We start from the raw sequence: 22,133 nt of genomic DNA, 5'->3' as shown, positions 1-22,133 counted from the left end.
TAGAAGAGCTGGAGGTCTTCTTATAGAAGAGCTGGAGGTCTTCTTATAGAAGAGCTGGAGGTCTTCTTATAGAAGAGCTGGAGGTCTTCTTATAGAAGAGCTGGAGGTCTTCTTATAGAATAGATGGAGGTCTTATAGAAGAGCTGGAGGTCTTCTTATAGAAGAGCTGGAGGTCTTCTTATAGAAGAGCTGGAGGTCTTCTTATAGAAGAGCTGGAGGTCTTCTTATAGAAGAGCTGGAGGTCTTCTTATAGAAGAGCTGGAGGTCTTCTTATAGAAGAGCTGGAGGTCTTCTTGTAGAAGAGCTGGAGGTATTCTTATAGAAGAGCTGGAGGTCTTCTTATAGAAGAGCTGGAGGTATTCTTATAGAAGAGCTGGAGGTATTCTTATAGAAGAGCTGGAGTTCATCTTATAGAAGAGCTGGAGGTCTTCTTATAGAAGAGCTGGAGGTCTTCTTATAGAGCAACTGGTGGTCTTCTTATACAAGAGCTGCAGGTTTTCTTACCGAAGGTCTGGATGTATTATTATTGAAGACATTGAACTTTTCTTATCGGTGCTCTTCTTATCGAAGGCCTGGAGCTCTTCTTATCGAATACGTAGATATATTCTTAAACTTATGTAGGGGTCTTAAATATGCTTTATCACAAGTTTTTTTATATCAAATTTATTTTTAGATAATCCTTGGCAAAAAAAAATGTTCCACAAAATTTAGTTACAATTGGAAAAAATAATTGCGACCTGCTCTTTGCTTAAAATCGTTAGTCAACAGTCGAACGCATGGACATGCTTAAATCGATTTGAATAGTAGTAGTATCTTTGTATACATATGTAACTGTGTCTAATTTCTTTCCCCCAAAACATACATAATACCCTATAGTACTGCGCGGTGTGGCGTATAAACCTCAACTCTAATCATTATTCTTTAAATGTAAACCTCTCTCTCTATACATATATATATATATATATATATATATATTTCCATCACGCATGTAAATCTTAGTTTTCATTTAAACTACTGCTAATTATGGTTCCCATTTATACCCCCCGCTCTCACAAAATAAAGTATTTTATTTTAGATGACATAAACTAATACATGGAGGATTAGAATGTTAAGCTAGTGCAGAGGAGTGGATGTGGCTGATGCCATCATTGCTGTGAAAGCAATAAAAGCTAAGTACTAATTTATTTCACAACGAGCGGTATGGTACGGCAATGCGACTTAATATCAATGGCGGAAAATCTTAAATGGCCACAAATGACTTGAGATTAGTTGTCGGGGATGGTTTATTGCCTTTTCAACAACTAAAAGCCTTGTAAAAAACATATACGAACGTTCAGGCACACATACACATCATTAGAGTAATTTAGACACCCACCCGAGAGCTTCATGTGAGATATGTGTTATCTTCATATGTCCCCACATTCGCACAACACCATGTTTCATTTTTTTCTTTTTATTTTTGTTGGGTGGACCTTCGAATGAATTGTTGGTATACAGGCGAACACCAAAACTTGATATCTGTGAAATTAAATCAATAATGAAAGACCACAATTGCTGATTGCCAAAAATTAGATAGACTACTCGTAACTGAAGTACTTGCCACACAGACGATTTTCGAAGCAAGAGGAATTTCGTTCTTCTTGTCAATTGGAGGACAGGAAATTGTCGTTAATGGGCGATAACAAAAAAGTTTATCTTTTAAATATTGCTGTTAATTGTGGATGTTGGCATAAAAGAAAAATTTAGTGAAGTGAAATGGTCGATATCTATCAATCGGTAAGGATAATGCAAATATCTAACAATTCGGTAAAGTACTTTTATATTCCCTAGAGAGTTATTATTCTATAAAACACTAAACATACCATTTACGATGGAAGGCATTGAGATCTTCTATACGAGAGAAGAAGACACTGAGGCATTATATACGATAGAATACACTGAGGCCTTCTATACGAGAGAAGAAGGCGCTGAGGCCTTCGATACAATAGAAGACACTGAGGTCTTTTATGCGATAGAAAACCCTGTGGTCTTCTATACGATAGAGCAGGATAATGTAGTCTTCTATTCGATCAAGGATACATTGAGGACTTCTACATGATAGAAGACACTGAGGTGTTCTATATGATAGAAGACACTAAGGCCTTGTATACATAGAATACACGGAAGTCTTCTAAGAGATAGAAGGCACTGTAGACGATATAGGAAACTGGAAGCCACAGATATATCCTGTAGATCTCATCATCTATGGAAGTCAAGAGGGTCTAAAATTACCATAAGAATATAATGCCTTCTCTCTATAGAAATTGATATACTATTCCATTCCAATCTGAGAAGAGTGGAAGACATCGATATATTCTATAGAAGATATACAGAGTATTCATGTTCCTTATGTTAGATATTTCAGATTAATCTGACAGACGTATCCCGAGCAACGATCGGTTAAAAGTGGGAAAGAGATCAAGCGCAATTTCTTATATTTTACGACCCCATTAAAAATTTTATGGACGAAATTTTTATACAATATTTTAAGGTCGAAAAAAATCTCGTCTTATGATATTTAATTCAAGGAAATACATTCAAAGAAGACTCACTAGAACTCAAAGTAGAAGCAGGATATGTTCCACAAAAATATTCCGTATTCAATTTAACTGAAGAAATTTCATCTCAAAACTATCCTGTAATAGATTCAAACAAAAATATAAAGCATTTTCTTAATGGATTTCAGAGTTACCAGCAAAAACATCACCAAGTAGCCCTTCTGGGTTCTTAAGATGCTCGTAAAGGGCTTTCATCACAATAGTGATTAGTTTCTGCTCAATTTTGTCGCACAATGACGCTGGGCTATTTATACCCTTCACCACACTGTGGTCAGGGTATTATGTCTTTGTGCATATGTTTGTAACAGGCAAAAATCATTGAGATAGACCCATGGTTCCTTTTGAGAATATGCATAGAATCACTTTCTGAGTCGATTTATGCATGTCCGCCTGTCCATCCGTCCGTCCATGTATTTTTGTGAACAAAGTACAGGTCGCATTTATGATCCGATTTGGATGAAATTTGGCACAGGTCACTTATTTGGCCCAAGGACGAACCCTATAAAAATTGGGAAAAATCATTTCAGATTTAGATATAGCTCCCAAATATGTTTTCGTCCGATTTAATGTAAATGGTGCACCAAAATCCCTATATATCTCTCGATTTGCACGAAATTTGGCAAAGCGTAATGAATTAGCTCTTGAACGATGTGTGTTAAGTTTTCTGAAAATCGGCTCAGATTTGGATATAGCTCCCATATACATTTTCGTCCGATTTAATGTAAACGGTGCAGCAAAGTCCCTATATATCTTTCAATTTGTACGAAATTTGACACAGCGTATTAAATTAGGTATAGAATGATGTGTGTTAAGTTTCCTGAAAATCGGTTCAGATTTAGATATAGCTCCCATATACATTTTCGTCCGATTTAATGTAAACGGTGCACCAAAGCCCCTATATATCTTTCGAATTGTACGAAATTTGACACAGCGTAATAAATTAGTTCTAGAATGATGTGTGTTAAGTTTCCTGAAAATCGGTTCAGATTTAGATATAGCTTCCATATATATTCTCGTCCGATTTAATGTAAATGGTGCACCAAAGTCCCTATAGATCTTTCGGTTTGCACGAAATTTGGCACAGCGTACTGAATTAGGTCTAGAAAAATGTGTGTTAAGTTTCCTGAAAATCGGTCCAGATTTAGATATAGCTCCCAGATATATTTTCGTCCGATTTAATGTAAATGGTGCACCAAAGTCCCTATATATCTTTTGATTTGCACGAAATTTGGCACATCGCAATAAATTTGTCCTAGAATGATGCTTGTGTTAAGTTTCCTGAAAATCGGTTCAGATTTAGATATAGCTCCCATATATATTTTCGTCCGATTTAATGTAAATGGTGCATCAAAGTCCTTATATATCTTTCGATTTGCACGAAATTTGGCACAGCGTAATGAATTGCAGAATGACATGTTTATTGATCCGATTTCATTTTACTGGTCCTTTAAAAATGCGAGTCTGGTATTATTTATCTGTTGAATATATCCAATGTGGTGAAGGGTACCATATAGTCGGCTCCGTCCGACTTTACTACTTTCCGTACTGGTTTTTCTATAAAATATGCTTAAGACTCATTTTTAACAAGATATGTACTGACGTTATAAGTGTACCTATATTTGTATTCCTATTTCCGATATATATTTAAGAGGATATTGTATTTGTCTTAAATACCTGATTTTTTTAATGAAAACTTATTGTCAATTTCGATGATTTGTCCAGGGGTAAATATACCAATCATATCCCCGTCTCCAATGCCGCACATACACTTACTTACATATATATAGTAAGTGATGTACCGGACAATGGTCACATTATCAATTGTTGAAATGGATAAATTGTATTATTCTTTTCTTTTTTCTGTTTCCGTGCAGAATGTGGTCGAGGAAATGTTATTACATTATTTATTTGTTTGTGCGGATATGTGTGTATATATACATATGTGTATATGCATGTGTGTGCGAGCGATATGATTGTGTGAATGGTTTTTATGGTCTCTGATAACGACCATATTTAGAATCTGTCCATGATGTGAATGTAAAGAACGCAGTGGTTAGTTCACAACTACACATTCACAATATCGACTTGTAAAGGACCATTGTGAAAACGTTAAGAACTACACATTTGACTTCATTTAATACCACAATACAAATTGAATGAAATTGTGTTATGAAATAATAATCTAGAATTTAACAAATTACCATTACGTATATAAAAAGCTTATTTTTAAAACACTTCAAATGTTTTCTGAAGCGCTTATAAGCTTATGGAATTAAATTAGCTTAAATATGTAAAATTTTTTTTGATTAAATTATTCACTAAGGATCGGACCTCTACTACAAGTTATTTACAAAGAAGTTTCTAGCACCACCACCACGGAGTTCAAGTTTCGCAAAAAACAAGTCGTTCAGTATCGATTATACAGTACGTTAAATAGATGCATTCTTTCACAATTCTTCTTTCACAATACATTGCGGATGAAGCATTACCGAAAATGGGTCTTTACTACTATATGGGTGGACAGATGTGTCATATTTTCAATACCAAACTTATTAGGAATAGTAGCTGTACAAAATTTCAAAACTCAAATTCAACTAGCTCGTTCGACGTTTTTCACCACAAAAGTAAAACACATGTATTTATATGAATGTTACCGAAATACGTCGAACGTACAAAATTTCAATTTGAACAATTTCAACTTTGACAGAACGTATTTTTAATTTTTTTATTTTGTTGAAAACAAAAATAAAACATTCTGGAAATTTGAAATTTCGAATGGAAACTAAAATTTATAAATATTCAATTTGTTTTGCGGTTTGTATTATTTGCTTTAAGATATGGATTCGACGTATTTGGGAAATACGTCCGCACACAACATTTTGCCATAGTGGGGAAGTTGAATATTTTTGTAAGCCCCATCGGATTTTTGTTGACGTTGTAATACCCACATAAGGTATCTCAACCATTTACAATGATTGTCTCATTGTGGTGGGTATTTAAATTCTGCTTGTCAAGAAAATATTGAATCATGGTATAATAATAGAAGGTAACAGCCAGTTTTGTTGTGCAACAAACGATACAACAACCACATGGAACACGAAGTATTTGCTCCCCAAGGAGGGGTGATATCTCCGGAACTGTTTAACCTCTACCTCTCTGGAATTCCACGCCCACCGGACGGCATAAAGATCGTAACATATGCGGATGATTGCACGATTATGGCGTCAGGACCTAAAATTGATGACATTTGCGAGAGGCTGAATCACTATCTCGTGGATATCGCTGATTTTTTCCGGTCGAGGAATATGAAAATGTCCGCCACTAAGTCAACGGCCACACTGTTTACCACATGGACAGCGGAGATGAGGCTATTATTGAATGTGCAGGTCAGTGTTGCCAAAACTTTGTTGAGGAAAAATGCTAGATTTTGTTGAAAAAAATGCTAGAAAGTGCTAAATAATTTAAAAAAGTGCCAGAAAAAGTGCTTAAAATTTCTTAAACAAAATTGTTAATATTTAATAATGAAATATTAATCAGAAACCCCATTTATTCTTAACGGCTATTCGTTGTCGATTTAGCCATGTCCGTCGCATTGAGGTCGCAATATTGAAGACAGAGCTTTGGAATTTTGCACATACGTTGGTACCATTTCTATAAGATTTGATATTGGAAATGGAATATATCGGTCCTTTTTGGGTACACCATACCCCAATATTTTTTTTAAGCTTTTAGGCACATTTTTATACCTTTCACCATAGTATGGAGGGTATATTAATTTTGTTTTTCGTTTGTAACTCTTCGAAATAATCATTTCCGACCCTATAAAGTATATACATTCTTGATCACCGTTAAATTCTATGACGATATAGTCATGTTCGTCTGTCCGTCTGAGGACAATTTGGTACATTGAGTTCTTATTGGGTAGCAAATATCTCCACTAAAAATTATAAATAGGGGTCCATATTTTCGGATAGCCCCCATATAAGGGCACCCCCCAATTTTCAGTAGTTTAGGGTTCATGAGCGCGGTTTTCAACTGAATTCGCTGAAATTTGGTACATTGAGTTCTTATTGGGTACCAAATTTCCCTACTTAAAATTATAAATATAGGTCCATTTTTTCTGGTTGCTCCCATATAAGGGTACCTCCCAATTTCCAGTTATTGGGTGGTTTTAACTTAATTGGCTGTAATTTAGTACTTTGAGTTCTTATTGGGTAGCAAATCTCTCCACAAGAAATTTTTTCGGGTAGCCCCCATATAACGGTACCCCAATTTTATGAGAAATTATTAATATGGGTCCATATTTAGGGGTAGCCCCCACAGTACATTCCCTTTATTCGACATTTTGGGGACGCGGACACGTAACCGAATTGACTAATTTTTTTCTATTTTTTGTTTTGATGGGGTTTGAAATCTTCCTACTAAAATATAAATACTAAAAATGCCCAAATTTGGTTAAGGTAAATAACTGTAGTTTCACATTGCGTACAAATATGAAGATTATAAATTTTCGTCCCATTTATGTACTTTTAAGGGTTCATAATCTCATTCCCAACAGCGACTTTAATATAAAAAAATATGTTTGCCGGGATTTTTCTATTTTGGTCCTTATTCTGGCACAATCCCAATATAAATGGGTTTGCTTGCCTTTTCGGTAATCTAAAGTGGTTATAACTTGGCATTCGGGATTCCCGCTGAATAAAAAAACTTGTTTTCAGAAAGTTCCAACATAATTCATGTTCATTATTTTTACATCGCTCTCATAAAATGTACAACTTAATTGGGTTTTTCATTTTCGCAAATAAACAGTCTACCAACAGACAATATCATAGTGCTGGATAGCATTGGAAAATCAAATCCATCGCGTGAAACATAGCGAAAATTCAACATGAAATCGAAAAACGGGATTTTTTGCATTGAAACCAAAATTTTGTAAAAAACATTCCTAAGAAATTAAAAATGCTAAAAAAAGTGCTAGATGGTAGATCAATTTTTTTGGTGCTAAACGAGTTCAAAAAGTGCTAAATCTAGCACTAAAAGTGCTAAATTGGCAACACTGGTGCAGGTCGAGGGGTCCACAATTCCGACCACTAATTACCCCAAGGTTCTAGGGGTCATATTCGATAGCCTGTACAAGTCGTCCGCGCATGCTACAGCTATTTGCGATCAAGTCAGGAGCAGAAACAAGGTTCTCAAGTCGCTAGCCGGCAGCACTTGGGGAGCTGACAAGGAAACCTTGTTAACGACTTATAAAGCAATAGGGCGGTCTGTGAAAAACAATGCGGCGCCAGTATGGTCCGCTAACGTTAGTGCAACGCAGTGGAAAAATCTTCAATCCTGCCTAAATGCCGGCCTGAGGACTTGCATGAGGAAACGAAGATCCTTCCTGTGCGTCAACACAACAAGATGTTGTCGATGCAATACTTGCTTGGGTGTTATAGGAGCAGCCATCCGAACCGCTACCTAATGGATAGGCACCCACCACCCAGGCATGTCAGGAAGGATCTCCATGATCTGGAGAGAGAGGTCCAGAGGTACAAAAGGGAGCCTCTAGATCATCAGGCCTATCCAGCAGGATTGAACAGTATTCAAACGGACGCAGTTGAGGAAGCAGTTCAAGAATATCGCGTGAATACCCTCCTCGGGGACCATCCGCCAGTGATAGCCGCAGTAGAGAGCAGCTACCTCGACAAACTAGAGTGGTCTTGGTACAACTGAGATCTGGATGGTGTAGCCGCCTTAATTCGTATTGGGCACGGATTGATGGAGAGGTCGACAATGTCTGCCCGGCATGTGGTAACGGACCACATGACACGCTACATCTGTTTAACTGCCCAGCCAAGCCCACTCTCCTAACCCCATCTTCTCTCTGCACTCAACCTGTACAGGTCGCAGCCTTTCTGAATTTGGAGTTAGAGGCAGAACCAGATTAAGAAAATTGGAAATACACAGCAGTACTAGCTGCTACAACAACAACAACAACCACATGGAAATTTGTTTTTGTAAGTTATACTAGTGTCAACATCATTTGATAGAAAAATGTAAACAAACAAGCAAATTATATTTATTTTGAAAATGAAATATTTTCGAATCCTCAAAATAAAATTTGAAAAACATGAATGAAAATCTATCAAATATATATTTCTGTCGCTTCCACATCTTTCCTATAATCGAGCCATAGCCACTTATATGTAAAATGCAGGGAATTGCGAGTTATTCCATGAAGAATGATTTGCTTCCTCAAACTTTCACAGCAGGCAGAGCCATTTAAATTCACTAAATTTTATTTTCCCTTGTTGGTTATGAACACAAAGCGAAAAATGACATTGCAAAAAAAAAAAAAAACGTTTATATAAATGCGTAAACCAGTAGTTAAGTTCGGGGACCGAACTTTGAGTTGGACAATCAAAACACCTATAATAGAACATGTGTGTATATAGGAGATACGACTTAGTAAATTGTTGTCCGGAAAAGCGAAGTACTATATATCTTTTCGATTCAGATTGGATTCTTGGGCTAAACCCTTGAATTTACCGAAAATGATATGAAAAAGTCGTTTCCCACCAAAGACTCCCAATGTCACATCAAAACCACCAAAGTACCAAAATATGGTCACTTGCTCCTAGAACCAACCAAAAACTTTATAGGAGCTTCGGTAGATTTTTCGATGTGTTGCAGACGGATTGACAAATTTAAAATGCTCTTCTCCTCATGGTGGATGATTTAGAAGAGATCGCAACATAACAAATTCTATACAACTCAACGTGAATGCGAAATAAAAACGAGACAAACAATTCATCAACTGAATTGGTGTCAGTGTGGTGCAACTATCCGTGGAAAAATGTTGTTGAACGCATCACTGAAGCCACCACCTACACAAAAATACGTTTTAGTAAATGGGTTTAATTAATTAATAGTATGACGAACATTGTATGTTAACAAGAACGGTTTATTTAAGTTTATGGTAAATTTCGTACCAATCGGATGGAATGCATAATTTAACTTAAAGGGCGAATTCTATTTCACAATTATATATAAATCTATTATGTACTTAATTTCTAAAATATGGCTCATTCGGAGAGTAGTAGCCTATTTGGACGAAATTATATTCACTATATGTATATTTTATTCTAGATATGATAAACTGTACACAGTATTAATTTTCTTTGCGGGGTGTCGATGCGGAACAGTGTATACATATTAAACTTGCCATTCCGTTTGCAATACCTCGAAGTAACCATCGAACACCCCCATAGTTTAGCATGTCTGTCTGTAAAAATCATAATAGAAATCTCTATAATTTAGAAAGATATCTGAAATTTAGCACAGATCGGTCTACATTTTCGTATAACCGCCTTCCAAATCAATAATATAGGCCTCCCATAAAGGTCCCGACGGGTGTGAGGAATTTTGACGTAGTGAGGTTAAAACCAGTGAGCGGAGCAGTATAGTCGAACGGGGCCGACCATACGATACCCTACACAACTACCACGGAACTCTAACCTTCTGCGGATGTTTATTCCGAGTCTGGGCAATACCTCGAAGTAACCATCGAAGACCCTCATAGTTTAGCATGTCTGTCTGTAGAAATCATGATAGAAATCTCTATAATTTAGAAAGATATCTGAAATTTAGCACAGATCCGTCTACATTTTCGTATAACCGCCTTCCAAAATTTGGTATTTGGGGCAGCATTGTTGTAACGAATTTTCTTTTCCAGTCCTGTGAACACACACACACACTTGCAAAGATGTCATCAGCAGATTGCAATCAAGATTACAAAACCCTATCTCCATTCAAACATATAACCGTATTCGTTGTTTTCATATTTACATTTCGAAATACATATTTACGCCACTGCTGTGCGGATACAGACTAGCTTATTCCCAAAATGCATACTACAAAATATTTTGAAAAAAAACAGAACTCACTCGCATTCAGGTTTGACATGTATGAATATTTTTTTAGAATTTCGTCTGTTCAATAAGTAGTAAGTTTTTAAAGAGTATGTAGAAAAAATCAAATATCGTACTCCGTCTACAGTTTAGGGAAACAAAGGCACATCACTTCTCTCGGAACTCGATATTTTTGACTACTTCATACACGTAAAATATGTATCTTTCACGTCGCCGTTTCTGACTAGCCATCTCCATGATTTCATTCCATCCGGATATCTAGTTGGAAGGATGTGCATTTTCTGTGTTGCTCTCCTCCATTCGTCTGTTCATCTTGAAGAACTTTTCAAATTAAACTTTCTGCTGTTTTGTGTTGTAGTTTCATTTTTTTATTTTAGTTTTGTGTTTTTAGTTTTCCTGTTTTTTATTTTCATTTGTTTGTCATTTTCTCAACAAGGTTGCTTCTCGGCTGTAACCCTTTTTGTGACATCGAAAACAAATCTACAAAATGGCGGACATATGAAATTTAAATTTTGAAAAATTCCCTATTTTTGACCACAAATCGGGTTAGAATATAAGGAAGGTCTTGACAATACTATAGCTACGTACAAAATAACGTGTTAACATTTGGAACTGATGGAACGGAACGTGCTTAAAGTTTAACAACCACCCTTTATGCTGGCACAATAAATCGGCTATATCTCCAAGAGTTGTTGTGATTTTCACTCGCAATTTTATTGGTGTAGGTTGAAATTGAATATAAAACCAAAATGTAATTTTTTTCCAAACCGATATGGGGGATCGGCCTCAAATTTGTCATTTCGTTTGCAATACCTCGAAATATTCACCTGATATCCCCTAAAGGATGTATATTTTTTGTCAGAATAAGATCGGGCATATTGAAGATAGAACTTTGAAATTTTGCAAATATATAACTCCTGCCCCTAGCGATATATTGGTCCTTTTTTTAGGCTAGCCACAATATAACAGTACCCCCAATATTAGGTATAAGGCATGTTTTTCAAACGAATTGACTTTAAGGGGACCCCCCCATTCTCGGGGTCAAAAATGTTGTTGATACAATTCGAATCTACACTAATTAAAGAATGTCCCTACAAATTTTCAAATGAAAATCTCAAGAACTCTTGTAGATATATCCGATTTATTGTGTCAGCATCAAGTGACGGCTGAAGGACTTCTCAAACTTTAAACGCTTTTTTCTCTAAACATTTTTTTGCGAATGGCGGGCACGATAACTCAAAAACTAATAACCCAATCGATTTCAAATTTTTACACGTTTCTCTGTGAGTGTATAGCTATCGTATGAAGGAGGATAAAGTCAATCGGTGAAGATCTTCCTTATTGTTTAACTTGAGTTTTGGTAAAAAACTGGCGATTTTCCAAAAATATTTTTTCAAAGGTCCGCCATTTTGTTAATTTTAGAGCGAAGTCAATAATCCAAGTTTATACGAGAGACAGACATGTACTCTTTCTAACACCGTTGGAATTTTCGGATTCCGATGTTCCAGTGAGGAGTTATCATGCCCGCCATCAAAAATAAGGACTTTTCTTTAATTACAAAAAAACAACAACAAAACAACAACAAATTTTTTTTGTAAATTATTTTTCTTCTATTTTAAATCTTATATGTGTAAAGTTACAAACCTTAACAAGCATTGATATTGATTTACCAGCCCATTGAAAATCTTAAAAAATATGAATCGTGAATGGGGGGGTTCCCTTAATTCAAATCAAATCTTTCTAAGAAAATTTTCAATTTGGGTTTACCTTCTGTTATAGCCTCCATGTAACGGTACCTACTAATTTTCCGAATATTGAAGGCTTTAGCCGCATTTTACCACCGATGCGGCTGTATTTTGCTATAAAGGGCTTTTGGAATCTGGCATACATATAGGACCCAACAAATTTTCGATGTTATTGCATTCATTCGATATAGCGTAATGTTTTAAACCAGTGAGCGGAGCAGTAAAGTCGAACGGGGCCCTACACAACTTCCACGAAAATCTAATTTTGCATTATTTGCACCCTCTTGAAACCCGATTAAAGGTCAACAAAGATTACAAGTATTCAGTAGACGAGGGCTGTACTTGCCCAGATTCTCTTTATCGTGAGTTATGTTATGATGTTGGGCTTTCAATTGTGGCCTATAGATGGACTCAAAAAAAAAAAAAAAATAAATAAATAACACAAAAGGTTAAGTTTTCGGTCCACTTCATCCCAAAATTATTATCTGATCATCACCGAAAATTACAGGCGTTGTCCTTGACCATAACTGGAATTTCATGGAAATTTTCAGCGCTATATTCCCGCCCTCTAGTGTGGGTTTGGATTACTAAATAATGTCTGAATACGTAAGCAACTGTTAATATTTAAGTGTAACTCCCACGTCTGAGTACATACGACCATATAATTGGTATCAATCTTGAACATACTATCAACTTGTTGGGTTTAGGTCCTTCAGGGGCAAACATATACGCCATAAAATACAAATTTTGTTATTTTTCACACAAAAGTCAGGGTCCATTTGACCCGCTAAATATTAAACCGATCTTTATCAAAACAGACATGCTTATTCTTTGTCCCGATCCCCTTCTCCATGCAAAAATTCGCGGTGTTTGGGCCATAATTGCGGCCTATGGAGCGACCAGAAAAACCGACAAAAATAAAGTTTTTGGTCCATTTCATCCCCTAAATATTAACCGATCTTTATCAAAAACAATAGGGGTCTTCGTTGGTCAGAACCCATCCTACATGCAAAATTTCGTGAAGATTGGTCTATAACTGTGACCTATATCGTGTTTACAAATTATAATGGACAGACGGAAGGACGAACGGACACACATGTCTAGATTGACTCAGCTAGTCGAGATATGACGATCAGTATACTTAAAGGTGGGTCTAGGACTAATATTTCGCGGCGTTACAAACTTTTGGGGCTGCACAAAGTTGTCAGGGTATAAAAAGTTCGACCAAGTCGAACTTAACGGCGTTTTTACTTATTTTCCTTTTCCCAATGGTTTGTTATTGTCTTTCCTTTAGGAGTTAGAGGTGATTTTCACTCATTGGATTTATTAATTTTTCAAATCGGAATAAATTTGAAATATTTTATCTATGGAATAAATTTAGAATGTATTCAAATCTTCCCTACTGTTCCTGTTACCTCATAGTGTATGAATTAATTCAATTGATCCAAAAGAAGTACAAATATGAAACCTATAGGTCTAATACTTCTGCACCTTCCCCAATAGCGAGAAATATGTAAATTCTCAAATTCTCATATTCAGAGGACATTATACATCCAAATATTTTAAACTGATAATGAAGCTTATTGGTCACATACTTCCGGTACCTAATGGGTTATACGTGTTGTTATTAGCTTCTCGTATTTTTGTTTTTTATTGTTTTGGGAATTTTCACCAGATAATAGGAAATGTTATTTTTGCTTTTTAATTGTTCGAGATAGGTTTTTTCATTTCATTTTGATATGCATGTTCATGTCTCTCATGTATTGTATTACTTTATGCCTGTCTACACCTGAAATACAAAATTACCTACAATCAGTTTTGGAAAGAAAAATCCGTATGATATAATATGATAGAGGTGCTTCCAACATCATTTTTAGTTGTCGTTTTACTCGACCATTTTCGACGAATATTTCAAGGGAAATATAATGTTGAAATATATAATATTGGAAATGGTGCTTTCATATTGGAGAATTTTTGTATTATTAGATCGGAAATATAGGTAGTAGCCCTAGTATTCAGGTCGTCACGTAAAAAATATGATGGCATTCAAGGTGAGTCCTCTCAAATAAGTTCCGCATGATCTTCGAAGCTAATGTATTCTTCTAGAATAATGTTTTCTGGGCATAATCGTTATTTATATCGTTTATTCAACCCTTGTGGTGTTTTGTTATAATAATTGGAAAACTTTCTGGAGACTATCGCAAAAGTTTTTTTTTCAATCTTCCATAACTGTACATATTACAGAGCTTTTCTTACTGGCTGCGCTCAATTAATATTATTTTTTTAATGTTTGAAAATTCCTGCCACAGCAAATCCCGGGAAACGTTTAATTATTATCCCAAGATACCAATCAATATATTTCTTTTTACATGCACACAATCATACACGAACAGAGTACGGCTATGGTACGCAATTTTAAACTTTGCATGACATCTTTTAAACAAAACGTTTAACTTTTAAAAAACCAACAATATAAACTGTCTTCCGTTCAACGAGATGTCGAAAAAATGTAGTGAAAAAAGAACACAACAACAAGGACAACATCGCCATATACTTTCTTCAATTAAAAACTTTTCACAATACATTTTAATTCATTCTTTAACAATTTGTTGTCAATGTGTTTGTATGTAAGTGTGCGCTGGTTCGTTTTTAATTCTACTTCTTCCGTATCTACGCAATTTCACAACAAAAGCAAATGTACTGAATAGGCCCAAAAACACGCAATGCCACATCCTCTCGTTGGAAATTAAACTTCTTTTCACACCATTTTTTTTTTTTTTTGACCCAACAAACAAAATTGTTATCCTTACACTCGCGGCGTGATACCAACAAGCTTTGCCATCTTTCGGACTGGGTTTCTTCTTTTTAATTAATTAGAGGATTTAAGGAGAGTAAGAAGAAGACAACGATGAAGTGAAGACAGATAAATGGTAAGACAACAATATTTGAAAATAAATGGAATAACAAATGGTCTGTAGACAGACGGTGATGTAGAAAATTATAATAGCCATATATATATATATATACCTAAGTCGGTTTTTACACGGTAGATTGGTTCCAAAAGAAGCCGTGTAAAAAAGCCGTGACCAGTAAAAATTGTTTGTACGCGCGAAAGGGGAATTCACTTAAATCTTTAAGCTAGTGTTCGCAAACTATCAATACTATCAATGTTTTCAGACTTTTTTCTTTCATAAATACGTTTTTGTGATATGAACGTACTTCGCAAAAATTAAATTTGACAAAAAAATTTAAGTACATAAAATTTCAAATCGTGCTAAATGGAATAAAATCGTGTAAAAAATTAAAAATATTCAATTTTCAAACCGTGTTATATCAAAACCGTGTACAAAAAGACCGTGTAAAAACAGACTTAGGTATATATATGGGCAATATTGCCAATTTTTTAACATAGCTGAAGCGGAGGTTCACCCCATTATAACTCGGAAATTACTTAAGTATATGAAAAAGAAGTGAATAGTTTTGGGTTAATGGATCTGTCGTTGCAAACTGTTCATGATATTGACCTCTAAACTTTATTTTGGTAGAAGCTGTGTCTATTTTAATGTAAAAAAATGTGTAAAATCTGGTTGAGGCGAACCATTTTTTTATGTTCTCTATCGATTTGTGATTAAGCTACTCATCTCACGGTCTGCGTGTCAAAGTAAAACTAGAAGCCAACAAAATGGGGACTACGCCCCTTATGTATCATTTTTCGAAATTTTAACTGCATCTACCTTTAAATGATGCTGACATTTTGAAGCTCGATTTTGAGTGTTTTTTAATTTTACTTCTAGCTTTAATACGCAAACAGGAATTTCTAAAAATCGATTATAAGATTATTGTAGTCGCGAATCTGAGTAATTTTATATATATTTTGTGTATGTATTATGCACAGCTTCAGAGTAATACTCATCCGAAAATGGAAATTTTGTGAGATCAAATTTCTAAAAAACCTATTTTCCGGGCCAAATTTTCAGATCTGTCACTTGAGTGATATGGGTACCCGCGATCAGTAAGGGTTTTTACGTTTCGGGTGATATAAAATCTTCTTCGTGAAAATCCATCTACTAGTACGGAGGAAACTGGCCTTCCAAAAACACGAAATTGGGCAAAATATGTTTTTTGAAAATTTTGCGGATTTAATTTTATTTTCTGTGGATCACTTCCACGTCAATAAATGACCTGACACGGATTTTGAACTTTTGTGAAAACAGAACTTTAAAAACATCAGCCGAAAGACAGATGTACTCAATTTGTCTCAAAAATAGAGTGAGCTGGGTCATCCATGGTTCTTAATGGACCGCATTGAAATGTATATAGATCGATGTAATTTTTTAGGGTGCACACCGAAATCGGATGCGCGTTAATGGCATATGGAGGTTTCGGAAATTATTCGCGTTTTACGAGATTTTGGGTACTTCAATGCAACATGTTGTTGGCATGAATTGGAAGATAAACATTGTACTTCCTGGAAACCGCATGCGCATCAAATGATTTTGAGAATTACGTGATTTAAACGCAATTTAAAATGTATATTTCATAATATAGTTTTATTTTAAGATTTATTCCTACTTATAGAACCCCAAAATTTATCGGAAGGGCCTTGCTACAATCCGCAAGGTGTATACTTATACACAAGAAGTGCTTATTATACCCTACACAACCATGCTGTCAAGGTATTATAGCTTTGTGCAGCCCCAAGAGTTTGTAACGCCGCGAAATATTGGCCCTAGACCCCCCTTTAATTATACCGATCGTCATATCTCGACTAGCTGAGTCGATCTAGACATGTGTGTCCGTCCGTCTATCCATTATATTTTGTAAACACGATACAGGCCACAGTTATGGACCGATCATTTGGTAAAGATCGGATAATATTTAGGGGATAAAATGGACCAAATACTTAATTTTTGTCGATTTTTCTGGTCGCTCCAGAGGCCGCAATTATGGCCCAAACATCTCGAATTTTTACATGGAGAAGGGGATTTGGCCAAAGAATAAACATACCTGTTTTAATAAAGATCGGTCAATATTTAGCGGGTCAAATGGACCCTGACTTTTGTATGAAAAATGACAAAATTATTATTCTATGGCGTATATATTTACTCCTGAAGGACATAGAGCCGGGAAGTGGATAGTATATCCAAGAGAAGTGGTTGACCTTGAAATTGATACCAATTATATTGTGGTATGTACTCGGATGTGGGAGTTACACGTAAATATTTACAGGTGCTTATGTATTCAGATATTATTTAGTAAATTTGGAAATTTTTCATGAAGATCCAGTTATGGTCAAGGACAACGCCTATAATTTTTTGTGATGATCAGATAATAATTTTGGAATGAATTGGACCGAAAACTTAGTTGTTTGTGTTTTTTTCGAGTTGATCTATAGGCCACAGTTATAAGCCGAAAATCACCATACAACCCACAGTGAAGGTAATCTGGACAAGTAATTAGGGGGGTGTCTGTACTGAATATTAGTAATATTCGGAAAATATGTCATTGTAAGCAAGTGGTGCTGTTGAACTCTAATCGGAAAAGATGGTGCACATATTAAGAAATATTGCCCAGGCTCGGAATAAAAATCCGCAGAATCTTAGAGTTACATGTTGTGTAGTTGTGTAGGGTATCGTGTGGTCGACCCCGTCCGACTATACTGCTTCGCTCACTGGTTTTTATATATGTCAATGTTTCCGCGAAATTCGGGAAACATTGAAGAATTACCCCAAATTAATAAACCGCGTAATTTTAAGATTGTTTTCTAATGTCGAAAATAAAAACCTCGATAAGTTTTGCGCGCATCAACCAAAAATTTTATAGCGAACGGATTCGAAGTCAGGACATTTTTCTCCAAATGTCTACCAAAAATCATTGATGTACCACGAAAACTAAAAAGCCGATTTTTTGAAAGTGGATTTGAAAGTGGTGAATATTAAAAAATTGGCAATATTGCCCATATATATCCCCATTGGTTAGAAAATGGGTCGTGACGGTTGAAAAACAATACACCACTCCTACGGGTGTATCATTACATATTTGATCATTTTTGGTACGTAGATTTGGTTCAAGCATGTGTCCAATCTCCCCAAAATACCGAATGTTGTAAAACATGACTAAAACCTCCCCCAACCAAAAAAAAAGGAAAATTGGGGTTATAATTAAATGGCAGCTATCCGGAAATATGGTCCAATGATGATAATATTTGATAGGGAAATGTTCTTATCAATGAGAACGGAAAGTATTAAATTGCCCACAAATTAAGCTACCCAAAATACCCAATCTTGGGGGTATCGTTTTATGGGGCCTATATCGAGTCATGAACGAATATTGATAATAGTTCGTAGGCAGATACCCAACGTGTATCTATAAAACAAAATTACAGAAGACTTGTTGAAAATACGTGTATCAACCGCTAAAATGCAGTACAATGGGGGTACCGTGGCCAAATATTGATAATTTTCGGTTGGATGATTTGATACCGAATACTCAAAGTTTAAAATTGTGCACGGTATAGCTAATTGAGCCTACAACCAAGTTTATTAGGTTTCGTTTAATTCGCTTAAGATTTAAATATTGTAGTCTGATTTCACATAAATTATGCACGACAAGCGTGATGTGCAATTAAGATACAATTTTAGGCAGCGTGAAGTTTTGTAGCATACCGAATTGTGTATGTCAAGTTTGCTTCTTAGCAGAAAATTTCCCATAAAGTGCATGTTTCTTAATGTCATTTTCTAAACTGAGTATCTATAGGTTCATATATGTCACATTCTCTTGACAGCTATGCACTATGATATATAAAAATCCCGATAGATTTTAGGTACATTGAATACCTACTTGGTGGAGGGAATAGTTTTTAACCGCATTTTCCAATAGCAGCGGCTGTAATTTGCCGTTCCCGGTTCTTGGTGAACATATATTTGCTGAAAATGCATGTTTGACAGAAACCCCATGTAAAGAGTCCGTTTTCGCCCCATTTTCGTTATGTTGAAACTTTAAGACGTATTTTCCAATCGATGTCAAACGCTTCCCCAAAACATACTTCATGTCTATTTTTTTAAAAACCTGTCTGCCAATGTATTTAAATAATACGGCAATGATTATTGAACGTGCATCAATTTAAATTAATATACCTTTAAATATATAATTAATCTGTTAGTAATTTAATAATCACCTGATCTCTCTTCCATTCCAGTTGTTAATCAAAAGTATACCGTTCAAGTGCACGATGAATATGTGATGGCTGGCAATACGGCTGTATTAAAATGTCAGGTAAGTTAACGACTGAACACATTTCAAGGAAATGTCAAAAGAAATACATATTTATGTGCAATTATTATCAATTCAATTCGGTCATTCGGTGCAAAAGAAAAGTTCTGTTAAAACTGATTCTTGTTGTATTATAACACATGAACAGTTGTACAACAAATTTTCAACACATTTCGATTAGATAAATTCACAAAATATGTGTTGATTTGTATACCCTTCACCAGACAAAAGGAAACGTGATAGACACATGGATCCTTTTGAGTATATGCTTAGAAGCACTTTCTAAGTCGATTTATGCATGCCCGTCCGTCTGTCTGTCCATGTTAAATTGTAAACAAAGTACAGGTCGCATTTATGATTCGATTTGGATGAAATTTGGCACAGCTCATTTATTTGGCCCAAGGACGAACCCTATTGAAAATCGGTTCAGATTTAGACATAGTTCCCATATATATTTTCGTCCGATTTTATGTAAATGGCGCACCAAAGTCCCTAAATATCTTTCGATTTGCACGAAATTTGGCATAGGGTACTAAATTAGGCCGAGAATGATATGTGCCAAGTTTGGTGAAAATCGGTTCGGATTTAGTTATATCTCCCATATATATGTTCGTCCGATTTAATGTAAATTGTGCACTAACGACCCATAGCTACGACGATTGACACAACACACTGAAATAAGTATTCCTTCGAAAAGGCGACGTCTGTTAGGATACATTTGTAGAATATATCCAAAGTGGTGAAGGGTATCATATAGTCGGCCCAGTCCGACTTTACTACTTTCCTTACTGGTTTTTAAGTTGGGATTTCCGCTCAGAAGGGATAGGCATTGCTCACATAAATGTCCGATATTTTGAGAGTTTTAGCTGCATTTTCAAACCCACTGTCATACATCCGTAACGAAAATTACTCCTTTAGGTCCATGTTTTGACTTAGTCCGTATTTCTCCTACCAAAAAGAACTGATGAGGGTTAGTGGCGAGATCCCAAACTATAGTTTTCCCCGCCTTACAGCTCGGAGGACAATGCCATACATTACCCACTAATAAATAGTTTTTTTTTTTTTTATAAAAACAATAAACTGGTATTCATCTTGACTATTTTGCTAAAACAAAATACAAATAACCCGCCAACACTACTGAGGCCATAGGTCCCACTTATGTTTTGTTGTGTTAAAGTTCCTAGCCTTAGTGTCTGTGATTTACAATGACATTGTCTCGATATAAATGTCTCGATTAAAAACCAGTAAGGAATGTAGTAAAGTCGGACGGGGCCGACTATATGATACCCTTCACCACTATGGGTATATTAAACAGGACTATTATCATGAAATTGTATGAAATAAAATATGTGATATTTATCTAAATGTGAAACGACCTAGATCTATCCATAAGCATGACATTCGTTTGTTACAATGGGACTAAATTATGTAATTCGACTTCAAACAAATATCAATAGGTCATCCCTTGGGCTATGTCTTAACTTCTAGAAAACGTAACTACGTTATTCTATGCTCAATTTTGTACGTTGTGCAAAATTTGATGTCAATCTGAGGAGTTTTATGCACAATTTACTTAAAATCGGACGAAAATATATATGGAAGCTATATCCACATATGAACCGATTTCAACGAAACATGTCACAGGTTAGGTTATACTAAATTCAGTACGTTTTGTTCCTATCAGCCATATAATGGTCCTTGGTGCGTCAATTACTTAAAATAAATCTACAATATAAGGGAGCTATATCTAAATCTCAACCGATTTTCACGAAACTTGGCAGACGTCATTCTAGGCTCAATTCAGTACGTTATGCCAAATTTCGTGCAAATCGAAAGATATATAGGGACTTTGGTGCACCATTTACCTTAAATCGGACGAAAATATATATTGGAGCTATATCTAAATCTGAACCGATTTTCATGAAACTACACACACATTATTCTAGACCTAATTCATTACGCTGTGCCAAATGTGGTGCAAATCGAAAGATATATAGGGACTTTTGAACACCATTTACCTTAAATCGGACGAAAATATATATGGGGGCTATATCTAAATCTGAACCGATTTTCATGAAATTTAAAACACATAATTCTATACCTAATTCATTGCGCTGTGCCAAATTTCGTGCAAATCGAATGATATTTAGGGACTTTGGTGCACTATTTACCAAAAATCGCACGAAACTATATATTAGAGCTATATCTAAATCTGGACCGATTTTCACGAAACTTGGCAAACGTCATTCTAGGCTCAATTCAGTACGTTATGCCGAATTTCGTGCAAATCGAAAGATATATAGGGACTTTGGTGCACCATTTACCTAAAATCGGGCGAAACTATATATGGGAGCTATATCTATATCTGAAACGATTTTCCCGAAATTCAGCACACATCATTGTCGACTTAATTCAGTACGCTATGCCAAAATTCGTACAAATATAATGATTTTCAGGGACTTTGGTGCACCATTTACCTAAAATCGGGCGAAACTATATATGGGAGCTATATCTAAATCTGAACCGATTTTCCTAAAATTTAGCACACATCATTGTCGACTTAATTCAGTACGCTATGCCAAAATTCGTGCAAATCTAATGAT

At 35.5% G+C, this 22,133-nt stretch overlaps 1 protein-coding gene across 1 annotated transcript in view; it reads left to right on the top strand.

The window, feature by feature from the left end:
* Positions 1-22,133, top strand: part of LOC133332761 (cell adhesion molecule DSCAM-like) — a gene marked incomplete at its 3' end in the record, with an annotated part of 49,612 nt that overhangs the window by 10,630 nt on the left and 16,849 nt on the right. Inside the window, exon 4 of the mRNA XM_061541137.1 lies at positions 19,457-19,533. Within this exon, the coding sequence (XP_061397121.1) occupies positions 19,457-19,533 (77 nt within the window). The remainder of the gene's footprint in view (positions 1-19,456; positions 19,534-22,133) is intronic.

This window comes from Musca vetustissima, unplaced genomic scaffold (genome assembly GCF_032173495.1).
Source record: "Musca vetustissima isolate MV318-11 ecotype Yass unplaced genomic scaffold, APGP_CSIRO_Mvet_v1 utg85593, whole genome shotgun sequence".
Taxonomy (NCBI): domain Eukaryota; kingdom Metazoa; phylum Arthropoda; class Insecta; order Diptera; family Muscidae; genus Musca; species Musca vetustissima.
Note: the sequence above shows the minus strand (reverse complement) of the source record. Positions and strands in the feature narration are given on the sequence as shown.